Source organism: Rosa chinensis, chromosome 5 (genome assembly GCF_002994745.2).
Source record: "Rosa chinensis cultivar Old Blush chromosome 5, RchiOBHm-V2, whole genome shotgun sequence".
NCBI lineage: Eukaryota > Viridiplantae > Streptophyta > Magnoliopsida > Rosales > Rosaceae > Rosa > Rosa chinensis.
The window spans coordinates 73500846-73526430 of NC_037092.1; the positions used below are offsets into that span (position 1 = coordinate 73500846).

The 25585-nt window shown below is 38.0% G+C and overlaps 4 protein-coding genes and 1 pseudogene across 6 annotated transcripts; 3 read left to right on the forward strand and 2 right to left on the reverse strand.

Annotated features, from left to right (window-relative positions):
* The first annotated feature begins 3561 nt into the window (after positions 1-3561).
* LOC112166179 (serine/threonine-protein kinase BSK5) lies at positions 3562-7257 on the forward strand. 2 transcript variants are annotated; one of them, XM_024302953.2, is made up of 10 exons: positions 3562-3832; positions 3919-4127; positions 4225-4360; positions 4535-4668; positions 4781-4883; positions 5435-5520; positions 5696-5884; positions 6046-6210; positions 6380-6493; positions 6789-7257. In XM_024302953.2, exons 1-10 carry the CDS (start codon positions 3760-3762, stop codon positions 7041-7043), a joined length of 1464 nt encoding a protein of 487 aa, XP_024158721.1. In that variant the 5' UTR covers positions 3562-3759; the 3' UTR covers positions 7044-7257. The 2 variants fall into 2 exon arrangements, with proteins under 2 accessions (XP_024158721.1, XP_024158722.1); XM_024302954.2 differs by having other exon boundaries at positions 3564-3832; positions 6049-6210; positions 6789-7256.
* A 1140-nt stretch (positions 7258-8397) lies between these two features.
* LOC112167412 lies at positions 8398-11886 on the forward strand (annotated as a pseudogene).
* Positions 11887-13163: 1277 nt separating this feature from the next.
* LOC112167413 (glutathione S-transferase U19) lies at positions 13164-14391 on the forward strand. The gene is made up of 2 exons (XM_024304428.2): positions 13164-13506; positions 13821-14391. The coding sequence occupies exons 1-2, from the start codon at positions 13192-13194 to the stop codon at positions 14166-14168; spliced, it is 663 nt and encodes a 220-aa protein (XP_024160196.1). The 5' UTR covers positions 13164-13191; the 3' UTR covers positions 14169-14391.
* A 567-nt stretch (positions 14392-14958) lies between these two features.
* LOC112167414 (mitochondrial import inner membrane translocase subunit TIM10) lies at positions 14959-17126 on the reverse strand. Its single transcript, XM_024304429.2, has 6 exons — positions 16968-17126; positions 16831-16878; positions 16435-16487; positions 15969-16007; positions 15779-15848; positions 14959-15408 (listed from the first exon to the last, which is right to left on the reverse strand). Exons 2-6 carry the CDS (start codon positions 16870-16872, stop codon positions 15358-15360), a joined length of 255 nt encoding a protein of 84 aa, XP_024160197.1. The 5' UTR covers positions 16873-16878; positions 16968-17126; the 3' UTR covers positions 14959-15357.
* Positions 17127-21053: 3927 nt separating this feature from the next.
* Positions 21054-23517, reverse strand: LOC112168188. 2 transcript variants are annotated; one of them, XM_024305305.2, is made up of 2 exons: positions 22950-23517; positions 21054-21441 (listed from the first exon to the last, which is right to left on the reverse strand). In XM_024305305.2, exons 1-2 carry the CDS (start codon positions 23279-23281, stop codon positions 21378-21380), a joined length of 396 nt encoding a protein of 131 aa, XP_024161073.1. In that variant the 5' UTR covers positions 23282-23517; the 3' UTR covers positions 21054-21377. The 2 variants fall into 2 exon arrangements, with proteins under 2 accessions (XP_024161073.1, XP_024161072.1); XM_024305304.2 differs by having other exon boundaries at positions 21054-21490; positions 22950-23491.
* Between the last annotated feature and the right edge of the window lie 2068 nt (positions 23518-25585).

The window sequence follows — 25585 nt, forward strand, 5'->3', positions numbered from 1 at the left end:
TTTCTCTATTTGTCGTCAAATGAAGTATAGATATTTTGGTTCTTCAATTTGGCATGGTTTAAAGGCTATTCTTCCACTAATTTTCCAGAATTCCAGATGGCTTGTAGGAGATGGTAAATCTATCATGTTTTGGTCAAATCGTTGGCTCGATACTCCTCTGCTTGACAAGCTTCAAGCTCAACACTTTCCTGCACCGTTAATGACTAAAGTGGAGTCTTTTGTATCTGGTCAGCAATGGGTATTACCAAATAGCTTTATTAAGCTAACTTTGGTTTTTCTGTGTTGATATTACAGATTCTCAGGGTACAAAGAGCAAAGTAAATGAAAGCAAGTGCAAAAAGGTCCTACAGAAAGAGAGCAAAAAGCTCCTACAGAATTAGTGCTTGGAAGCTTCCAAAACTAGACTCCAATGAGGCCATGAGAGCAGCAAAGCTTGCAAAGCTACTCTTTTATGTAAATTTATGGATGTATATTGCTAGAAGAGTACTATTAGATGTACTTCTTTTGTGGATAAAAGATTACATTTACACAATCCATTTTGGTGCATGATGTGGATTGAATTATAACAATTTCTTCTATATATTGATCAATTACTGTTAATTTGGACATTTTTGATTCCGCTTCCAGCATATATAATGCATTGAATCATTCTTTTAGTACAACAATAATCACACAAAACTGTCATATGTACACAATATTTACAATAGCCTCAAAATTAAAACTGTCGTCTGAATGCAAAACAGATCACGGATGCTATGAAAAAACTATTGTGTGAATAACAGTCACACAACGGTTATAAAAAAATAAAAATAAAAAATAAAAAAAGACTTCTGAATCACAATCACACAACGGGTTTTTAAGTTGCCTGTTGTCTGAGTAACGTTCACACAACAGTTAATGTTGTCAACATGGATCGAGTTCTTCAGACGACGGTTCTCTAAATCATGTTTCATCAGACGGCAGCAAGATATACGACAATCAGCTCCGTATCATACGACAGTTTTTAGCCGTCGTCTGATTCAATTTTTGTACTAGTGTCGTTTTCCATCTCTTCTTCTTCCCCTCTCTTACAGACTTTCTCATTACTCTTTCTCTCTTTGTTTCTCTCACTCTCTTTAGTTGAAGAGTTATTGTTCCAATTTTTTATAGTAGGAGTTGAGATTTGAGATATAAGGATGGGGTTTTGATTTTAGATTTGGGAAATTCTCCCTTTCTTCGCGTATAGAAAGGGTAAAGTTTGTTGCAGGGGTCTATATTTCTATTTGCCATTAGAAAGGTTAAAGCTCGATCCTTTTGTACTATATCAAGTTTTATACCATACGTATTCTGCTATGTGGTTTTAGCAATTGCAAATTGCAATTCTGTAATTGTCATAAAATTCAAGTCTGCAATGAAGCATCCTCCAAACTTGGAAATATAATAGGCATAAACAATTAAATACCAGCTTCCCATAAATCACAACAAGACACAAATAGTGAGAGAAGAAACAAAGAGAGAGAAGGAGTAGGAGAATCAAAGAAGAAGATAAAGACGGAAGACAACTCAATAGTTTTGATTTTTCTCTTTCAATTTTTTCGAAGGGCATAATGGGATATAAATGTTTACAAAAATTTGAGGAAGTCTACATGCTAAATGTGGAGGTATGAATCGAACCACTCTTACAATACAACATTCACTGAGAACATTCAAATTGAAGTCCCTCATCTTTACTATTAAACATAAAAACACCATTGTATTGGAAAGGGGAGGAAAAAAAAAATATATATATATATATATATATATCTCCATTGTCCAAAACTATAGCAATACGGGACCAAACAAATAATTTTTGGGCTCTATTGTATTGTCAGTTATGCATCTACAATTCTACATGCCTAGTGTTATTTACTTTTTCACTTCTCAATGAAGAATTACCATAGTAGATTTCAATTTGGAGAAGGAAGTTTCTATATTATTCATGGAAGATATTTAAGAGTAGGGTTTTTTGCACCAACAGTGTCTGGACACTCAGGTGACTGACAATATGATACCCGAACTTACAAAGTTATCAAAATGATACCCAAATTTAATTTTTCGTATCAACGTCATACCTGCTATCAATTTCCGTCACGTTTCCGTCAATTTTGACCACATGCGAGACACGTGAGTCCTATAATGAGGGCAAAAAAGTCTTTTCCCCTCTATTAAATCCTAAATGAATAAATTCAAAATTAAAAATAAAACTGAATTTTTTTTTACTTTGTTTATTAACCAAAGATCCCAATCGGTGATTCTCAAAAAATAAGAAAAAAAGATCCCAATCGGTGGGGAGAGGTTTTTTGCGTTTTCTTTGTCGACTCGCTGACTGCGAGTGTGGATCGGGTTGGGTTGCCGCAGTGGTGGATCAGGTTGCTGCAGCGGTGGTCAGGTTGGTCTCGAACGCCCAAACCTAGGGCTGAGAAGACCGGAACTGGGCCAGGGACGAACATGAGTTCCGGCAAGTCGAGGTTGAACTGCGGCGAGGAGGGGAAAGAGGTTATCTTTTTTGAACCCATGACGCCGGCTTCGGGTCTTTTAGGGAATGGTGAGGCGGTTACTGACCTGGTGGTGTTCGTTTGTCAAGTCGCGAAGTGAGGAAGGAGAATCGAAGGGGAGAAGCTTCATGGATTTCCGGCGAGCTTTCTAGATTCCGGCCGTTTAATTCGAGACCTTCAACCGGTGGCCGTAGCTTCCTCTTGACGTCGTGGACGTCCTTGTGGTGTCGGATTGTCCCAACAACGAAGCATGAGTGAGAATCGAAGGAGAGATGGTGTAGGGATTTCACGGTGAGTTTTCTTCCTTTTCCGGCGACCTTCGATTTCAATTGAGATATCAAAATTGGTCTACTTGTCGAGCTCTACATGCTTCTACACTTGAATTTCAGTTTGGTTGAGATTTGGAGAAATTGGGATTTTTTGCAAGTTCGGCCACTGTGTGTTGCAGGTTCGGCCACCGTGTGTGGCTACTATGCACGTCGGTGATTTAGTCTATTTTGGTCATTTCCCATTGCTTTGATCACTTCTACTAGCATAATTAACCGAAATTGAAGAAGTGAGTGGGTAGAAGACAAATCACTAGAGTTGAGAGAAGTGCCCTTCGAAGAGATGGATCCTCCTCGAATACAAAACTGGTTACCTTAAAGAGAGAGATAATTTAAGGAATTGAGTATTCTTAAAAAAAAAATAAATAAATAAATAAATATAATAATAATAATAATAAATAAAGAAAAAAGAAATTTAGGGCAAATCGGACTTTTTAGCCTCATTTAACGAGTCACGTGCATAGCACGTGATTAGATTGACGGAAATGTGACGGAGATTGACAGCAGGTACGACGTTGATACGAAAAATTGAGTCTGGGTATCATTTTGATAACTTTGTAAGTTCGGGTATCATATTGTCAATCACCTGAGTGTCCAGACACTGTTGGTGCAAAAAACCCTTAAGAGTAATATGGTATTAGCGCGTAAGACTACGTTGACTTATGATGGAGACTTTGCAGGAAGGCCCGCCTTGACTTTGCATGTGCTTCTGCGTTTCAACTCCTTTGAACCTTCTTAGCGAAATCCTTTCCATTTTTCAACTCCGAACCTTCGTACTAAACTTACACATAGAAATTTCCGGTCATTTGCCAAGAGCCTCAAACCTTCTCACTCTCTCTGCGTTTTTGGAGGTAGTGGGAGTTGAAAGAGAGCCAAACGCCTCAAACCATATCACTCTCTTCGCTTTTATAGAGATAGAAATGGGTGCCGGATTCTCTCTTTGCTTCCGGCCATCAAATACGATATCCAATCTCAACGACTCGTCGGAATTAGGTGAGAGTTTAGTTACTGTTCTGTTTTGGTCTTTTCAATTCTTTCCCTTTACAGTTGAACCCTTTTTGACTTGTTGTAACATGCAGAGAACTTAAGCAAGGAAAGTTACTCGCTGCCTGAGTTCAGCTTGAACCAACTTAAAGCTGCCACAGAGGGATTCTTGCCGGAGAACATTGTTTCCGACGACGGGGAGAAAGCTCCAAATGTTGTCTACAGAGGCATGCTCGAAGATGGCCGTTGGATCGCCATTAAGCGCTTCAAGTACTCGGCTTGGCCTGATTCCCTCCAATTTCTTGTATGTATATCTGTTGGCTAAATTTAACTTCTTTTTCTTGCAAAAAGTTCAATTTGCAATTTTTGTATGAGAAAAATAAGTGTTTGGTTATATATAGGCTGAGGCTAGAGCTGTGGGGCAGCTGAGAAACAAACGTTTGGCGAATTTGATAGGGTGTTGCTGTGAAGGCAATGAGAGATTGCTTGTGGCTGAGTTCATGCCTAATCAAACTCTCTCTAAACATCTGTTCCATAGTAAGCTCACCTCCACTAATAAAATTCTTCTACTGTGTTTCTCAATTAATTTGGCTTTAAGTTTGTACTGGTAGCATCATGTGTATGATGAAAATGGTGTTAATTAACTCAGTTATGTTGAGAGTTTGATTTGTCTTTCTTGTAGTAACCTAGCAAACTTATAAATTTGTGTAGGGGAGTCCCACCCCATGAAAGGGACTATGAGGTTGCGAGTGGCTCTGTATCTAGCACAAGCTTTGGTGTATTGCAGTAGCAAAGGGCGGCCATTGTACCATGATCTTAATGCCTCTAGAGTCCTGTTTGATCAGGTAATTGGGGCCTTTTTCTCTTTTTCATCTAGAGTACTTGTCGAGTTGTAGCCTTGTACATAGTCTTTTGTTCGCTGTATGTTCCTCACAGTACTCAGTCTGCACTTGACAGAATGGAAATCCCAGACTATCCTGCTTTGGCCTTATGAAGAGTAGCAAAGATGGCAAGAGCTACAGCTCCAACCTAGCTTACCCTCCAGAATACACCAGGACAGGTATATTAGTCATTGCCTCAGCCAATACAAAACAGAATTCAGTTTTATCACTTACACGCAGTTTCGTGGCGTCTTCCCATACAAATTCTAAACTTCATCTTGCTCCAAATTTAAAACTTGTTTTGGAAAGCAATCTCTGGATGAAAAAAAAAATGATGCTAATCAGACCTCCACTAATGAGTTGTTGAGGTTCATTTAGATGCATTTTCATCTAAGTGATCAAGGTCATTTGACTGATCCTCCTCGAGTTTTGGCCTGTTGGGAAGCCTACATGTTTACCAAAGCTCAGTCATGATTTGTTTTGCAAATATTCTTATTCCCTTAAAGAAAAGGTCATGGGAGATTCTAAATTTGTTTGCATCATGAGTTTTGAACACAAAAGGGATACTGTATTTATTTGATATTGTTCATCTTACTAAGAACTAAGTGAGGTCAGAGTAGCATTCCGATTGAACAAATGGCTTGATGTTCCATATTCTTATGCACAAGTCCCAACACATTTCTCAAGGCAATAGTCTTATCTGACTAAAATATATCCTTCTCTTTGGCAGGAAGAGTTACACCAGAAAGTTTGATTTATAGCTTTGGGACCTTATTGCTTGATCTGCTCAGTAGCAGTCATACCCACCCAAGCCATGTAACTTTCCTTTTCCTATAAGCTATCTGGTTTTCTCTCAGTTTCAGCATTTCATGATTAAATAATTTTTTTTAAATGCTTATAATTTGGATTGTTAATTATTACAATGACATCAAATTACCAGTTTCTCATATGAAGAAGCTAGCTAATTACTTTTCAACTTTCTTTCTGGAAGGCAGTAGATCTCATACACGACAAAGGTTTCCTGATGCATTTGGACTCATGCTTGGTGGATCATTTCTCAAAAGATGATGGAAATGAGCTGTTGCGGTTAGCTTCACAATGCTTGCAGTTTGATCCTTGTAAGAGACCAAATCATAAGTCTCTTGTGACTACCCTCATTCCTCTTCAGAAAGAAACAGAGGTATCCAACTTCATATATTTATTCTGTAATGATCGATCATGCTTTAGTGTATGCTGCGGAATTTGATTTATTTTTCCTATATTTTGTAAATGTGATTTGCATTATTGCTATAAGTAGAACACCCTGAAGGTGTATATATATCTAATGTAGTGGTTTCGTAGCAGGTTCCATCATTCGTTTTGATGGATATTCCACATGGAAATGTGCCTCCAAAGCAATTGTCACCTTTAGGTGAAGCTTGCTCAAGATTGGATCTTACTGCGATACATAAAGTACTGGAGATGGCTGGATACAAGGCTGATGTTGAATCTGAGGCTGAAAAGGAAGTTAGTTACTCTCAATCCTAACACTACTATATTCTGTATTCTCGATCCATTTTCTATCTTGCAGCCATTACTCTCTCTCTTTATTTATTTTTATTTAAATTTTGGTCTCCATTGTTATGTTCCATTTTCTATTACATTGCACTGCCCTTACATTTAAGTCACCTTGCAGCCTTCTTTCGATATGTGGACTGATCCAATGCAGCAAGCACTAAATTCCAGGAAGCAGGGAGATGCTGCATTTAGAGCTAAAGACTTTGGTACTGCAATAGGTTGTTACACAAAAGTAAGGGTCACTAATTCAGAAATAGAACTTTTTTCCTCATAGGTTCTACCATCAAATGCACTGATCTATTTGAAATCATTACTGATATAATCTTTTGTCATAGCTGTCCTACAAATAGGAAGTTATGGCTTCTCATAACTCACTTTTTAAGCCTTTGAACTTATTAGCTTGACCAACCAAATGCTATGCATATGACACAGATTGACAGTAGGAATGAACATAATTCCATATTTTAGAGTTCTTTCTCAAACCTGTTTTCCTGTTTTGATTTCATCTTTCTTACTTTTCATTGCAGTTCATTAATAGTGGGAGCTTGGAATCCCGAACCGTGTATGTTAGACGTTGCTTGTGTTACTTGATGACTGACAGGGCAGAAGAAGCTCTTAAAGATAGTATGAATGCCCTAGTACTACACCATTTATGGCCGACTGCCTTCTATCTTCAAGCTGCTGCCCTAAAGATCCTAGGGATGGATAATGATGCAAAGGATATTCTGAAAGAAGGTGCATCATTGGAAGCCATGAAAAACAAAAGAGCTCAGATTGTATAAGTCTAAATTCCCCCTTCTTTCATTCAAACTCGTATCTAGTTTTCCAATTTTTATATGTGTTGAGCAAAATTCAAACTACTTGTTTTGTTTCCACTTGTATACTCATATAATGGTACTATATAGTTTGGGTTTTTCTGAGTTTCTAATCTGTCCTTGGATCATATCACCTTTTGTACTATAGATTTTGATGCATCAATACACCCATTAGTGTTTACTTATTGAGTTATGCCAAGAATGACGAACACAGAGATGAACTGTTGGATAGTTAAGGACTTAAGGTTGTATCACATTAGCTAAGTATGCTATATCATATGATGAAGATAGAGATTGATTGCAACTTTAGATGGAAGAGGAAGGCATATGCAAGTATGTATTCCTGCTTAATTTTATATTTCAACAAAGATTATAAAGAAAAAGTCTAATCAAATTGTTACTTCACCATAGAATCGCCAGCCAACTTCGTATATATATGCTAGACGTTGCATCGCTTGTTTTACTTGGTGAGCAATATGGCACAAGAAACTCTTGGAGATGCTATGCATGCCCAAACTAGGTACTACAGCGCCTGGCCTGAGTCGTCGACTGCCTTCTAGTCTTCAACCTTACTATAGCAGCTGCCCTGAAGAGCCTACGGCTGTATGATGACGCGTTGGAAACTCTATCCTTGAAAGACAAAAGATATAAAGCTGAATTCCCACTATGCGATCGATCTCTGCATGCAGCACCAAAAGATCAAAATGCTGGTCTCGGAAGTCAAATTTTTGTTTTGTTTTCTATTCTGTAATCATATCACAAAGTGCATCATCATATATAAGGTGCTTGGAATAACGTACATCATGTTTTGGACAGTATGCGAGTGATGATTCAGCATGCCTAGTGTTATTTACTTTTTTTATTTCTCCATGAAGCATCATCAGTCCGAATCTGTGGTACGTTGTACTGTGTGACTCTGCCTATACACACAGATTTCCGTGTGTATTTCAATGTATTTACACAGAATGCATCCGCATGAAAGGACCAGCTGTTTTTCTAGAAGTGCCACCCCTTTTATCACTCACTCCACTGGAAAGAGTGCCAAACTTTTTCGGAGAGGGAGAGGGAGAGGAACAACACGCATATACAATCTCTCTGTAAGAATTTGATTTATCTGCCACATTAGTGGGTGCCGGAATATTCTCTCTTTGCTTTCGGCCATCCAATCCAAACGACTCCCCGGCAGAGCTAGGTGAGGCTTTACTTTACTTTACTTACTGCTGCACGTGTTCACTGTTGAAAATTCCAACTATTTTTTACCCATCCTAAGATGCATGCAGAGAATGGGAGCGACGTGATGTACTACTCGCTGCCTAAGTTCACCATGAGCGACCTAGAAGCTGCCACGGAGGACTTCTTGCCGGAGAACATTGTTTCGGCAAATGGAGAGAAATCTCCCAATGTGGTGTACAGAGGCAAGCTCAAAGACGGCCGTTGGGTGGCTGTCAAACGTTTCACATATTCAGCTTGGCCCGATTCGTACCAATTTCTTGTATGGATAAGTTTGCTTAATTTCCTCTTTTTGTTTCGTGTGCGTGTGATCTTTTTAAGAAAACAATCGAGTTGAAAAATGAAAATAATGGGTGTGGTGATATACGTACAGGAGGAGGCTACAGCTGTCGGGAGGCTAAACAACGAGCTTCTGGCAAATTTGATTGGGTGTTGCTGTCATGGAAATGAGAGATTGCTTGTGGCAGAGTTCATGCCTAATCAAACTCTCTCCAAGCATCTGTTCCATAGTAAGTTCACCTCCACATATAGTCCGTGAGACTCACTTGTGGCAGGCTGGCTCTGAGGTTTCGTAAGCCCAGATAAAATTTAAAAATTGTGCCCTATAAAGTGATAGGTTCACATTCTCCAAAAAAAAAAATTAAATAAAAATAAATAAATAAAGTATAACTTGTATTGAACTTGTCTAGGGGAGTCCCACCCATGGGGATGGGAAGGGGCTATAAGGTTGCGAGTGGCTCTGCATCTGGCACAAGCTTTGGTGTATTGCAGCAGCAAAGGACGGCCGTTGTACTACGATCTTAATTCTTCTAGAGTCCTGTTTGATCACGTAATTGGGGCCTTTTTCTCTTTACAATGTAGACTAGTAGAGTTGTAGCCTTGTAGGTAAGTCTTTTGTTCGCCGTATGTTCCTCACAGTACTCAGTCTGCACTTGACAGAATGGAAACCCCAGACTGTCCTGCTTTGGCCTTATGAAGAATAGCAGAGATGGCAAGAGCTATAGCTCCACCCCGGCTTACGTACCCTCCAGAATACACACGGACAGGTATATTACAATCATTTTTGCTTCAGCAAATACAGAGCAAAAGTCAATTATATGAGTCATAGATTGTCTTATTACTCTTATCTATGGTGTCTTCCCATCTATATTCTAAACCGTCATCTAGCTCCAGAGTGAAAAACTGTGCTTGGTTGTTTAGCAAAAGTTGTCTTTTACACAGAATCACTGGATGGAAAAAGTATTTGACTACCTCCTAGTTGGGAACTTGGGATGCCTACATGTTTTACCTTGCTTTTGCATATAGCTTAGACTACCTCCTAGAGGCCTACATGCCTTATATGAGTTTTGAAAACGAGAGGGCTACCGTATTTATTGTATATTTCATCTTGCTGAGACTAAAATGAATTCCAAGGGACCTCAGTTGAGGCATTCGGATAGGATGACTAGCTTAATGGTGAATAATGGATATATCTTTCGATTTGGCAGGAAGAGTGATGCCAGAAAGTTTGATTTACAACTTTGGGACCTTACTGCTTGATCTGCTTAGAGGCAGGCATACCCCAGCAAACCATGTAACTTTCCTTTCCTTTAAGCTAAGTTGCTCACTCTCACCATTTCCTGATCAAATAATTGCTTTAAATATTCATGATTTGGGTTTAAATACAATTTCTTTTAAACCAATCTATCATATTAAGAAGTCTCTAACTAAATTTTGGACTTTCTTTTCTGGAAGGCTGTTGAACTAATACGCGATCAAAATTTCCTGATGCTGATGGACTCAAGCTTGGTGGGTCATTTCTCAAATGATGATGGAACTGAGCTGCTGCGGTTAGCTTCACAATGCCTGCAGTTTGATCCTTGTAAGAGACCAAATCCTAAGTCTCTTGTGACTGCCCTCATTCCTCTTCAGAGAGAAACAGAGGTATCCCAAGTTCCCAACTTTGTGAATCCTATAGTACTGATCATGCTCGTGTATGCCTTGGAATTTGATTTATCTGCCTCTATTTTGCAAAGACGATTTGCATTACTGCTGCATTAAGGTACCAGGAAGGTTCCCGTATATCATCTCATGTAGTGTTTTTGCAGGTTCCATCACACGTTTTGATGGATATTCCACATGGGAATGTGCCTCCGAAACAGTTGTCACCTCTGGGTGAAGCTTGCTCGAAATTGGATCCTACTGCAATTCATGAAATATTGAAGATGACTGGATACAAGGCTGACGTTAAGAAGGAAGTTAGTTGCCCTCAATCCTAACACTTACATATATTCTCTACTTGATGACATCTGCCAAGTGAGAAAATAAAGATTAGCTTTTCGCCTTTTCTATATTGCAACTATTACCCTTTTTTCTTTAGTTCTTCAATTTTAAGACTGATCTATGTTTATAATCACTCTTTCTATAGTAAATGTTGATAATCTCTACTTTGTGACACCTGCCAAGTGAGAAAGGATTAGCTTTTCTATATATATTGCAACTATTACCCCTTTTTTTCTTTTTTTTTTGAGTTCTTCAACTTTAAGTCTCATCGATCCATGTTTATTATCACACTTTCTATGGTGAATGTTGATTATTGCACTGCCCTTGCAGCCTTCTTTCGATTTGTGGACAGATGCAATGAAGAAGGCACTAAATTCTAGGCATCAGGGAGATGCTGCTTTTAGAGATAAAGACTTCGGGAAAGCAATAGGTCCCTATACTGAAGTAAGGGATTTAACGATAGAAACTATTTTCATCATAGCTTCTGTAATCAAGTTAATGTAGTTGAAAGCATTGCTGACATAATATTTTGTCATGGCATTCCTAATTTCCTACAAATAAAAAGTTACGACTTCTCATGACTCAAATGTTTAACAATGATAATCACCGGCCTGATATTGCATAGGGCATCAATAGAGAGGAGGATAGAATATGGCTATTGACTATTATGTTCTTTCTGAAGCATATCTTTTACTGTATACTTGAGGCAATGCTCACTGTATAGGACTCAAATCAAATATTCAATCACTGAATCCTGTAAAGGAGCTGTGAAATCTTTTCTGTTTTGATTTCATCATTTCTTGCGTTTAATTGCAGTTCATTGATAGTACGTTGGAGCTTGGAATCGCAAACCGTGTTTGTTTTTTTTTTTTTTTTGCTATAAAGATACAAGAGGACAACCAGGCACAGAAGCCCAGAAAGAACCCAGAAAACAGCAAACCGTGTTTGTTAGACGTTGCTTTTGTTACTTGATCACTGACAGGGCAAAAGAAGCTCTTGTAGATTGTATGAAAGCCCTCGAACTACACCATGTATGGCCCACTGCCTTCTATCTTCAATCTGTTGCCCTAAAGATCCTAGGGATGGATAATGATGCGCAGGAAATGCTGAAAGAAGGCGCATTGTTGGAAGCCATTCAAAACAAAAGAGCTGATAGTGTGTAGGTGTTTCAACAATCCCCTTCTTTCGTCTAAACCACTATATAGTTTTGCCAATTCCCTCTTTCTTTGGTCTTGGCTTCTAGGAGTCTGGAGTTGAACAAAAGTCGAATTACTTGTTTGTTTCCTCTGGTATATTCAGAATTTCAGATAATGGTACTATATGATTTAAGTTTCTAGGCTTCTCAACTTTTGGACTATAAAAGTTCTATGATTTGCGGTACTATAAATTTTGTGGAGGGATCCGAAATTAATTAATAGTTGGCTTATGTTCCATCAATATGCCCGTTAATGTTTAGTTATCACCAAGATGTTCATATTGTTACTGTTAAGGTTAAGAGTGGCCAAAAAATGTCTTCCTGCTTTTGAATAGCATTATTAATGAGAGGCTTTGGACTTTAAAAGAGATAAAAAAAAAACAAGAAACTACACATGGAAATTCCCTTCTTTGACATAACCTTGTGGAAGTAATATGATTCAAAGTATCATTGCGCGTCATTATAAGTTTCGAAGTGTGAAATTCTTGTGTATAGTCTGATTTTTTTTTCCCCCACGTAAACCCCGACAGCGTGAGGGAAATTTATTGAAAAGAAAAAAAAGTACACCAGAGCAAGAGAGACATAAAACTTATCCCGCCGAAACAAACTAAAAAACCTACAACTGGCAAGTAGCAAATAAAACTAACAAAAGCGAAGTTGGAAAGCCCCAACCAATTAGTATTACAAAAGGAGAGAACAGAATCCGGTGGCAAGTCCCACCATGTCAAACCTGATGAAATTATCCCTTGATTTGCCAAAGCATCTACAACTCGGTTGCCTTCATGAAAAATATGGAAAGATGGAAACTGCATCTGAGAAATCCGGTACAAGCAGTTACTCCACTCTACACTTAATTGCCAATTCAAGGCACTAAAGTTGGAGAGTGAAGGAAATTAAGTCGCTGTATTTGACTTATTTCGATGGTGATAGTAATTGGTATGTATATGATGACAATGCAACTAGTTAAACCCCTATTCGATCTGTGGAAGAACCAGATCATTCAAACAATTTGATTTTTCGAGTACGTTTCTTCAAGTAACGAAACTGCAGCTAATTTTTTGGCGGAATGAGTTTGGAAGCATTGTAAAAGGCAGGTATTGTACTCAATCAGCCGGCTGACAGATATTCTTTTCTTTTCCCGCGCGCCAGAAGGTTAATAGATACTCCACATTATAAGACAAAGCCTTAGTGTGACCATAGTTGTCTCCAAAGCTCAAACCACACAAAACAAGTCGACATAGTATTAAACGTACTATGAAATTCACAAGAAGAGCATAGACTCTCTTCCACGGCCACAATAAGAAAATATCGAAGGCATGAAAAACATCGGACTTCATTTCCCTATAAATTTCTACATCTTTCTCATTTGATATCACAAACCGAAGAAGAAGTACAGAAGAGATAGAGAGAGAAGTGTACGTACCAAAGATGTCGAAGGCAGAGGTTATTCTTTTGGACTGTTGGATTAGCCCTTTCTGCATGAGGGTGAAAATTGCTTTGGAAGAAAAGGGTGTTGCATACGAAAGCCAGGCTGAGGATTTGTTTGGAGGCAAGAGTGAACTTCTACTTACATCAAACCCCCATGGCAAGGTGCCTGTGTTGCTCCACAATGGGAAACCTGTGTCCGAGTCCGCCATCATAGTTGCCTACATCGATGAATCCTGGTCTTCCTCACCATTGCTCCCACCTTGTGCCTACGGTCGAGCTCAAGCAAGGTTTTGGGCTGACTACATTGACAAAAAGGTTTGTGCCATTCTTTAATAATGTGAATCGTCTTTAGCATGTTTTACAGTTCTAAAAGTGCTTTAAAATGTAACCAAATGCGGCTTTTGTATTGAGTTAATTTGGTCGATGACAAAAGATGAAATACTGTTATTGAGGTCATTAGCTTGTAGTGCTTTTTGGGGAAGTGCCTAGCAAGTGCTTTCTCAACAACAAAATTGCTGTCTTTTCGTCTCCAAGAATACCGAGCAAAAACACTTCCTAGGATATAGTCCTAGATTATTTATTTCATACTTGTGTGTCTAACTTCAAGAAGCGCTTGTATACACATGAAGGTGTTTGATGCGGGCAAAGCCATCTTCATGAGCAAAGGAGAAGCAGTAGAGGTTGGTAAGAAGGACTTCATTGAGATTATAAAGACTCTAGAGAAGGCTTTGGGAGATAAGGATTTCTTTAATGGTGATACCTTCGGTTTCGTCGACATCATAGGCATTGCCATGACGAGTTGGTTTCCTGCTTATGAGAAGTTCGGGAGCTTCAAGCTTGAAGATCATTGCCCCAAATTCTCAGCTTGGATCAAGAGGAGCTGGCAGAGGGAGAGTGTAGCCAAGGTCATTCCAGAGGCAGAGAAGGTCATTGAATTTGTGACCATGTTTAGGAAGATGATGGGAGCCGAAGATTGATCGAAAGGCTTGGTTCTTTCAACACTAGCTGGCTAGTGGCTAGTACGTACCATCACTACTGTGTCTACTTCATCAACTTCTGTTCTTCGTCTACTTTTTCTCCCCGTGTACTTCTCTTTTTTTTTTAAACAATTTTCTCTTCCAGTACCTGTTTTTATCTTTTTAACAGCTCCCTACGTACGGGAATAAGAATAAGGGAACAATAATCGTTTTCCTTGATCTTCAATTGCTCTTTGAATGTTTATAATCAAGGGTACGTGTTTTCATGACTTTTTTTCAGCCAAATAAATTTCATCATGGGACGATGATATAATCTATATTGGTTTCAACAGAATCAAAGTTTCTCGGATTAAAGGCTTCAAAAAAGGAAATGTTTCATTTCTTTATGTATAATGCTCCAGCTCAAAATTGTAAAATACCTATTTCAGATCAATACTCTGATTCTTGACTGCTTTAGTATTGTGTTTCCCATCCAAATAGAATTAGCAAAGCGGTTCTCAACAGACAACAGTTTCACTCCAAGGACCAAACAGAAAGCAAGAGATTTGAAATTAATTCTTAAATTTTGATACCGTAACTCAACACCGAGTTATGTGGTAAACCGTAAATGATACAAAATACCATATCACAATTATGATAAATAACTTGGTGCCTATTACCAAAATGAAAATATGAGGGCAAGTTCTTTTTTCTTTTTTTTTCTTCTCTTTTCTTGATCAGTTTTCCCTGCGCAAAGATTTGAACTTACAGTGGAAAATCCTTGGAAACCAAAACGTTTAAATGGTCTATATGAGATAAATGGGAGAACCATACAAAATATAACTTGGTACTCCTACAATCCGGCAAGAAAGCAGGGTATTATTAACTACAAACTTGGATGGGCAGAGCTGAACCAATAAAAGCTAGAAATAATTCTTGGTACTAGTTCTGATTAACATTACTGCCAAAATAGGAGCAGCATCCAAACACTTTAAAGTGCAACAGGACAGTCAAAAACAATAACAATTATTTCAGGAAACAGAAGACTAATTTCCAATTCTATCACGGAACTAAAACATCAGCATACCTCAAAAACTGCCCCAACAACAAAAGAGACATAACAAGAGAACAATTACAGTCCCACATCCCCCAATCCCAGCCAAGCAATTATCGAATGAAGAGTGTGCCCCTAGTAGACTAGGCCCAAATCTTACATAGGAGGCCTACCGGCACCAAGCAGCTGGCCAACTAGATTAGTCACCTGCAAACAATAGTTTTTCATTTAGACACAAAAGAAGCTTAGATTTGTGCATAAGCATAGATGCAGCAGCAAAAAGTGTGAAGTGTATGAAGTTAATATATGCAGGGGGCTTATTACTTTCTTTTGTGGCTGAATTGTCAACCAGAAGAATCACTTCATTACAACCAAAAAAAAAAACAGTTACGCTTGAAAACACTTTACTATGACAATAAATGGCGATCCCAAGAGTCTTGCAACTTGATGATAACAAATGTTTGAAGATAAATTCCAATATAAGGAATGAATGAAGAAATATAAATACTTGAAGGGCAAGTACGAATTTGCTGTAAATTAAACCAATAATCCATAAGAAAACACCTCGATAGCTTACCTGCCAGTACTTTGAGACACAACGATCAATGCAACTGTTTTCACCCATATTTAGCTCAGACTCCTTGTACCTGGTTGTACAAGGCAACTTGTTTATTAATGTCAGTATGAACTGATTATCCAAAACAAAATATGTTGAAACCTTTCAGAAAGGTCCATAAAATCAGGAGAAAAAAACAAAGTTCACATACTTCTTCTCAACACACTTGTTGAAGCATGTGTGGGTAAGCCTGAAACAAAGCAAATACGCAAACGGATAAGCAAAACCTGGTTAACTGCAGGAGCAAAGAACAATCAAAACATAATAGATTTGCTCAGTGCAAGTATATAACAGAACAGCGAAAAAGGACTCCAATGCTCACAGACTGAACCAAAGATGTTAGAAGTGTAGGTACAGAAAGTATTATTGAAGCAAATAGTATAACGATCAGGTATGCTCATCAAATAAAGTAAGAGATCTAATAGCAACAGAAGTAAGCAAGGGTGAAAAGCCAAAATAAATGAATGAATGGAAGACAATGTGAATGGCAAAGCACCTGAACTAATTGCTCAAACCATTGGAGCTGAGATTGAAAAGAAATCAAATTCAAATACTACCTTGCAAAAACCAAATTACTAGTTTGTGACATCAACTAAAATACAATGCAGAAAACTTACTTGTTAAATAACTCAACCCTGTACTCCATCTCCTTCTCTGCCATACCAAAAATCTGCACACAATTATTTAAAATGCATGAGTTCCAGGACAACAACTCAATAGCAAAAGGGACCAATCCACCCCCAAGATTAAAAATGAACCATCTTGTTGCCTTCTAAACTCTCAGGAAATGCCTTTGTTTCATTAAGATCAAACCCCAGTCATCACTGACCAATTAGACAATATGCCAAAATTAATTGCACCCAAATTCACAGAAAACACAGATTCCCAACACCCACTAAGAATTTCAATCACAAAATCCCAAAACTTGCCCAAAATCCAATCTTTGACACACTGAATTCTTGTTCACATTCAGAGATACAGAAACTAAAAGCAATGAAGAAAAGGGTATGTACCTGTTCCTTGTCCAAACCCACTGGAACATTGTTAGCAGCCATTGGACCCTGAAAAAACCCCAAATTAATTCACACACAGTCCTTCAAAACAAACCCAAAAGTGAACAGAATGGCAGAAAAGGGTTTCAGCAGCTTACTGGGTGAGATGGAATACGAACTGTTCTGATTGGTATCTCTGGATTTAGAGGGGTTTAGATTTCTGGTTTGTAGCCGAAGTGTTGTAATTGAGGTATATACCCGATTTAGGGTTTTAGGAGTGAATCTAGGGTGTATATGAGTAGACGGGAAAGCAAGTCGCTGTTATTTGATTATTATTTTTTCTTTTATTATTTATGCCCCTCTCTCTTTTGCCCTTTTAGTGCACACAGGCCTGAGGCCCACATGATTTATTGCCTCTTTTTTTCTTTTCTTTTTAATAAATAAAAACATAGTGATCAAAGTGTTAGCACACTTTGAGACAGGACATAATTTAAAAGGGTTTTGTCCATCTACCCTATTTTTAAAGATTTTTTTCTCACTTATCCCATTAAGTTTTTTTAATTATCTCTTATTCAAAACATTATAAGTAGGTTTTCCCTAATACCCCATTAAGATTTTTTTTTGTTTTTTAATTTTTTTTAATACTATTTTACCCTCACCCCTTTGTTACTTAGAGAGAGAAACCATAGGAGACTTCGCCGGAGCCCTGTCACAGGTCGCCGGATTCCAGTCACCGACCTCCGGATTCCTATCACCGGTCGCCGGATTCTAGCGGCCGCCCGCCTCCCACCGGAATTTTCTGAAAATCTCACCGGAAAGGTTTATTGCCCCAATAGACATTTATTACTCCCCAATAGAAGTCTATTACCCCAATAATCCCCCCCCCAGTAGAAGTCTATTGCCCCCCAATAGACGTCTATTGCCCCTCAATAGGACTTTCAGTCGCCAGAATGAAAACTAATCTCCCTAAATTTAGACAAATAAAACTTTGATTACAAAAAAAAAAAAAACAGATTACATCAATTCAAAATATCTATTATCCTCCAATAGACGGCTATTGCCCCCAATAGCCATCTATTTCCACCCAATAATTTTTTTTTTCTCTTTTTTTCTTTCATTCTCATTAGTCAACCTGAAGTAATTATCATTAAATCACAAATAAATGTAGAAAATGCTAAACCATCATGACCATAGATGCTAAATTTCTGCTTGTGTTTTCAATGCTCTTCATATTCACCAGTGACTGAGCACAAAAGATGATTGCTAGCCACGAGCACAGCTTGTACTACAGATCCTTCAATCAATCGAAGACTCGGTAATCAAAACGAAACGAATTAGCAACTGTAATCCCTGCACATGTAGAAAAAGAGACGAGGCCTAAGCCGGCTGCTCCGCCTCCGCCGCCTTCAAGCTCTGGTCTCTGTCCTCCTCCTCCATCCTCTTCACCTTCAGCTCCAACGACCTGTAACACACAAAAGACACATACAAACCCACACTCTCAGATCTCTAAGAACAGTCAGATCTCAATCCAAAGAGGGATGGCGAGTTTTTACACGATCGAAACGTCGCAACGGTGGACCTCCCGTCGGAGCTCCTCCACTCAGAGCCTGCAGAGCCTGCAGAGCTTGTCGACCATAAACTCCTGGCCGTCGTCGCCGCGCGATTCTGCTTCTTTTTGCTGCGAAACGACGAAGCAGTGTTTGAGGTCGTCGTGGATCTGCACCTTCACTGATATATCACCGCCGTCGACGTCATCGTCATCCGGAGGTGAAGGCGGTGCGCTGACCGAAAGCGTGTGAGAGAGAGAGAGAGAGAGATATATATATATATATATATATATATATATATATATATATGAGAGGGGCATTTGTAATTCATTAATTAGATAGAGGGTAAAATTGTCAATTTATCTTTAATTGTGTTAGTGGAAATAAAATTTTGTTGCTGGGTAAGTGAGATAGTTTTAGTGTATTTTGATGCTTTGGGTCAAGGACCCAAATTTAAATAAATGGCAAAATACTGTTTAGTCCCCGTAGTTATAGGGTCTCGACGTTTCAGTCCCTGACGTTTCAATTTCATCTAAAAACTCCCTAAACTCTTAAATTTCACCCAATTGGTCATTGTCGTTAACTTTCCGTCAAAAACTCCGTCATCTTGCTGACGTGGCACTCATTCTATAGTAAAATGACAATTTTACCCTCATTGACAAAAAAAAAAGAATCTCTGTTTTTTTTACTCTTTTTTCTCCTTTTTTTTTTTTTTACTCTTTTTTCTCAATTTTTTAATTTGTTCTTTTTTTTTCCTCCTATTTTTGTTAACTCTTTTTTCTAAACTTTCTTTTCTCTCTCTCTTTTTTTTTTTTTAACTCTCCTTTCTCTCTCTCTCTCTCTCTTTTTAACTTTCCTTTCTCTTTCTTTTTACCTCTCTTTTCTCTCTCTCTTTTTTTTTTAACTCTCCTTTCTCTCTCTCTCTTTTTTTTTAACTCTCCTTTCTCTCTCTCTTTTTTTTTTAACTCTCCTTTCTCTCTCTCTCTCTCTTTAACTCTCCTTTCTCTTTCTTTTTTTTTTACCTCTTTTTTTTTTAACTCTCTCTCTTCTCTCTCTCTCTCTCTTTTTATTTTTTATTACTCTCTTTTCTTTTAACCTCTTCTTCTTCCCCTCTCTCGTCTCCGTCCTCGTCTTCACTGCAAACCCAAGCTAAGAGTGCAGACTATTGTGATCTTCGCGCCACCATCTCACAAGCCAAAACCTTGCCGGCCCACCATTGTTGGCGTGCCCGCCGCTCCGAGCAAGTGCTGGCCATTCCACCATCCATCCATCATCTCCGTCATGCCAGCAAGCACCACCACCCCTCCCAATCACCCTTTTTTGCAGCAATCTAAGGGACAACAGTCCATCACCCAAGATTCCAAGAAGCATTAAGAATTTTGATAATGTAATTCTACTTTTTGTGATACTGTTCATGTTGTTTTAATATTTTATTAATATCTTATGAGGTATCATGATATAAATTTAATATTACTATAAAAAATTTTAAAACATTTGAAATTAATAAACGGGTCGGATTAGCGGATTGGGTATCCGTTAATCCGGCGGATACGGATTTAGATCGAGCTATCAATGATCCACGGGGTTAACGAAGCGGGTTTGGATTGAATTTTTTCTTTAGTAAACGGATTTGGATTTAGGTCGATCCGATCCAAATCCGGTCCATTTACAAGTCTACCGAAGAGGAGAGAGGTGGAAGAGGAAGAAGAGGTAAAAAGAAAAGAGAAAGAAATATAATAAAATAAAATAAAAGAGAACAAATAAATAAATAAATAAAAAGAGTGCCACGTCAGCAAGATGACGGAGTTTTTAACGGAAAGTTGACGGTAAGGACCAATTGAGTGAAATTTAAGAGTTTAGGGAGTTTTTAGATGAAATTGAAACGTCAGGGACTGAAACGTTGAGACCCTATAACTACAGGGACTAAATAGTATTTTGCCCTTCTTCTTTTTTTTGGTCAGTGAGGGTAAAATAGTTATTTTACTGTAGAAAGAGTGCCACATCAGCAAGATGACGAAGTTTTTGACGGAAAGTTAAAGGCAAGGACCAATTGGGTGAAATTTAAGAGTTTAGGGAGTTTTTAGATGAAATTGAAACGTCAGAGACTGAAACGTCGAGACCCTATAACTACAGGGACTAAACAGTATTTTGCCCTTAAATAAAGATCTTTTCATAAGCTGTTTTTCACTCGATCATCCGCGAGTGTTAGATCTTATCCAATTCACATTCATTCAACTTGCATGGTCAGTTTCCGCTCATATTTGCCTCTTTTGTTTTCTACTTTTTACTTTAATTTTTTTCTTTTAATTTTTATTATATTCTGATACACAAACAGACTTATGTTACTAGATCAAATCATTATATGGTCGCTCGGCTCTACGGTAAATATGAGATACCATTTATTTGACAAAACTGGATGTATATAAAACTAAATGTCACAATCTTGTGAAGAGTAGTATTAATCTTGTGAACAAAGGATGATGGGTGATGGATAGACATAATTGTTTATCACTAATACACGCAGAGCTGTGAGAGATTCTTATGATTGATGAGTAACGTATGGAATTAGATGCTTTAATTTACCTTTAAAATCAATGAAGGGGTCACCTGTACAGACAAGTATAACATTACATGCCCAAATTAGCTGAGCTCATCATTGGGTGAATGAAGATGGAAAACAGGTTCTTGGCCTCTTACCCACTACTACAAAAATAATATAACTTGTTATTTGATAGTCAGGCAGAACCCTTTACATTACATAACCTACAAATTTGGAATTGGCCCTCAAAACATGAATGTAGGGCCAAGTTGGAATGGGTAAAGAGACAAAGTAGAAGTACAAGCACCAAGAGAACTGGGGCTCTAACTTATACAGGAAAGCCCTTTTTGTTTTCCCTAGTGGTGTTCATTATAGTATTTTGAAGTGGAAAAGCCATGAAATAACAAAGGCAATGATCATGCAAGCAAGCAGGAAATTCATAATGCGGCGGCCATGCCACATGGTTTGGGTTTCAACCATGATCACAGATGCTGCTGGTTGTGTTGAAGGGGATGTTGGGGCGATGGCTCCATTTGCCTCGTTGATCTGCTCACCAACTATGTTAAATGCAACGACACCACAGATCTCGCAGATTCTTGAAAATAAACGAAACTACTTTTGTTAACTATAGAAGCAAAACTATGTAGAATATGAATTCAATGGAGTCAGGTATGCAATGTAGCAAGAATATGAATTCAATGGAGTCGGTTATGCAATCTAGACCGATTGAGATAAGAAAGCAAGATTTAGAGGGCAGGTTATGGTGATTTATACAATGGGCATAGTCACAAGCAATAGTAGATTGTATAGTCAACAACACAAACTCAACAGTAAAGATGAGGGCTATAAATACTAAAAGTGATTCAACAAAACTATCAATGTGCTGTCATCAACATGTCAGTCCATTAGCATGCACAATGGCCAAAATAAACAATAATTGGCATGCCTTCTCTGCATATCCATTACTCAATCTTGGTTATTCATGTACATAACAGATATAATACCTAATAAAGCAAGTCTTAACCATCTCCATTTAAAGGTTACCTTATGGTGTTTTCAAGTCATGCAAGCCTATTAAGCTACATTTCCTGTTATCAGAATTTGGATGTTTTCTCTTCATCCATCAACTCGGCACATTAAAAGTAGCATTCTCTTGTTTGTCAGCAGTTCATGTTAAGTTGATCTGTTCAGTTTGATTTCTTAACCAAACAGTGCCTCCCTCTCTTCTGGAGATGATATAGTATGCAAGATCTAAGCGTTTCAGCAAAGTTATCACTTGCCCAGTTATAAGTAAGAAAGCAAAAGGGGAACTCCACATATAGCTATCTCTTCATTGTCATAAGCAAACTCAACTTCTGAACTTCAATGCATCATGATTCATGACATTTAGTTCTTTATACGAAACAGGGACAGACCAGTACAAAACAGAAGCTTTTAAACACTGGCAGAGAGTTATATGAGCAGAGAATTCTTGACAGCTAATGGAGCTCCACTCTAGCATATAGACAAGTCAATTAGTTTGCATTGGACCCCATACTTTCCAGTCTGCACTAAAAACTAATCACGTGGATATGAAAACTACTCATAAGGATCCATATCTTTAGGTTGGATGGGTCAAATAGTGACCACAAGATTCTTCTTCTTCTAGATAGCTATGATATGCCTTCTATTCTACATTAGTTCCATCTCATTCAACTTGCTAGTAAGTAGCAAAAGAGCAAGAACAATGGTGAGTATTACATGAAAGGAAACTACTAAACTAGTATGCATTTGAATAAGCTAAACTCAGAGACGACTAGCAAGGTTCTGATATTTTTTGGTATTATTCTTTAAAACTAAAGGGTTCTTATAGTAAGATCATGGTTTAGTAAGTAAATGCACAATGCAGAGACTACTGAGAATTCAGCTAAAGAAAGTTAAACATAGTCCTAAGGTTCATGATTGAAGTAAATTTCCACCAAAAACAAGCCAAATCCCTTCATTAGGGGCAAATGGGTGTCTAGAATCCGCAACAAAAACCAAGAATTTAACATAAAGACAAGAACTTTACTCACGTATCACCCTTGATCTTGAACCAAGTCTCAGCACATTGCTTATGAGCAGCACCCAAATCACCCTTGCAAGAACATCCCAAGTCAATTGGAAGCCCAGAAGAGTCCAACCCACCACCCTCAAAACCCAAGTGGCAAATTCTACAAATTCTCTCAACCTTACTCAAATGCACCACCACCTTATTCTTCAGCTCCAAAACCCCACTCTCCAAATCCACACCCTCCAAAGAACAACAATCCGACCCACAAGAATCAAACGTGGACTCATCCGAAACGGACACGTCACTCACAGAATGCCTGTGACTCTGCGCAGCTTCAACAACAGCCAACATCATTGGTGAAAACCCAGACAGAAAATCTGAGTGGAGAAGAAGAAGAAGAGCATTTGGGGTCTTGAAGTGAAGAGAATAATGCGGGTGGGGTTATGGAGTAGGTGGCATTTGATTTCTGTGTTTTAATGTAAAAATCAATGTCTGTGTCTAAAAGTGTCTCGATCACAACCTCTATCACTGTCTTTGTGTGTAAACATGTATGTCAGTTTTCGAGCAATGTTGTTGTGGAAAAAGAAAAATGCAAGAAACAAAGAAAAGAAAGAGGTGACTGCTTAGCAGAAAAGATAATAGAACGAATTATGAGGAGGCTGGTAGGGTAGAACTCAGAGTACAGGGAAATATTAAAGGTCAAACAATGAAAGACTTGCAAGGTCTTTAATGGCTACCAGTTGTGGGTGGGCACATTGATACTGACACAAGAAAAGAAAGAATTTTTTGTGTGTGACCCTTTCCAAAACCTTCACTTATATCAATTAGTTACTAATTTTGTAGCATTTTACCCTACGTCTCTATGATGTTGAAACTTGAAAGACCGACTTTAATTTCGCTTGTTTCGGAAACTAACATTTAATACAGTGACAACTGATAAGATATTTTTCTCCGTTGGAGTGTTTAAGCTTCCTCTCAAAATGGGGTCCAATCCGGCTCCAGGGATTAGTCCTTGCCTACGGGCAGGAGATATCCTAGTATAACCAAAAAAAATGCAAACTCCACTTCAATGTAATAGAGAATGAAAATAGAAATAATTGCTCATCTTTCTTTTCTTCTTTATGTTTTTTATTTTAAGTTGATTTGTATTTTAATGCATGTGGATCAGAAAATTCAAATAAACCACAATACAGTACCAGACAACAAATCCATAGTGTCGGTATAGACCAAAAGATAACCAATGTGAGCCTCGGGGTACCACATTTTATTACTATAAATATACATGTTCTCTTTCAATCAGTTATAAGCAAACAAGATAATGATATATCTTAAGTTCTTAACCTAGCAAAAATACACCTACATAAAACAAGAACCAGAGCGAAAACGTTGAATGCTTTTATCTACTTGACATGATAGAACTGGAATTTAAGCATTTGGAACAAGAACCTCTTTCTTTTCTTCTTTTTCTTACAATTCTGATTTGATCTCTCACAGAATATTAGTATAATTGGCTTATTACAGATAATCATGCTCTTCGAGTTATAAATCACAATAACAATGAGGACCATCTTCCACTATTGAATGTTTATTCGGATGATTTTATAGGTGTAAGATAATCTGGCATCATTGCCACAAGGGTTGGTCTGCTTTCAAGTTTTTATAGGTAAACAGGGACCAACTAAATCTGCAGAGATTTAAACGATAACCATCTGCAAAAAAAAATTATTAAAGAAGGAACTGCATTATACTCGCGGTAGAAAAATTATCCATCACCAAATAATAGACTTCTGTTATGAGGGTTTATGAATCTTTCAGGCGAATATTCCTTCACAATCTCATTGTCATTTGGTTATATGTCAGAACAAGCAAGCACATAAAACCTGAATTATCATAACACGATCAGAGGGTCAGCCCCATGAAGGATTTGACATAGAAAGCATGACATGATCAGTACTACGAACTTCTGCTTAGAAAGATTTTCAAGCAGATTATCAGTTGCACAGAGCAGCTAGGAGTGAGTAACAAGCCTTTGAATAATGACATGTCATGGTATTGCCACAGAGCATGAAAATGACTGTATTTGAACTTAAACAGAAAATGTTACTACCCCAAGTTGCTAACCAGCATGAACAGCCACCCAGGATACAATCACCTACACAAGCTCATCCTAGATCCGAAAACAACAGTAAACTAAACAGAAAATACTATCCAGCATAAGCAGCCACCCTGGATGGAATCATCATACATATGCATATCTGAAGTGCTAAATGGAAGGTCTGAAAACGACAGTAAACTAAACAGAAAACATCAATACTCAAAACTTACTATCCAGCATAAGCAGCCACCCTGGATAGAATCATCATACATATGCATATCTGAAGTCCTAAAAGGAAGGTCCTCATTGTGATAGACGGAAAACAACAGAATCCCACATGATTGCAGCATAGAACGGTAATTTTGATTCTGTTAACTCACATCGATCATTCAACATCAGCAACTATGCTATCTGAAAGTGAAACTAAACAAACTGAATTGACGGGTGTCCATGTCAAATTGATGTTGGATGTTGAAAGATGGATGCAAGTTAACAGAATCAATTTACCCATCTTCACTAGCCTTGTCAAAGTTACAAGAGATATGAGCCAAAATTGCAACAGA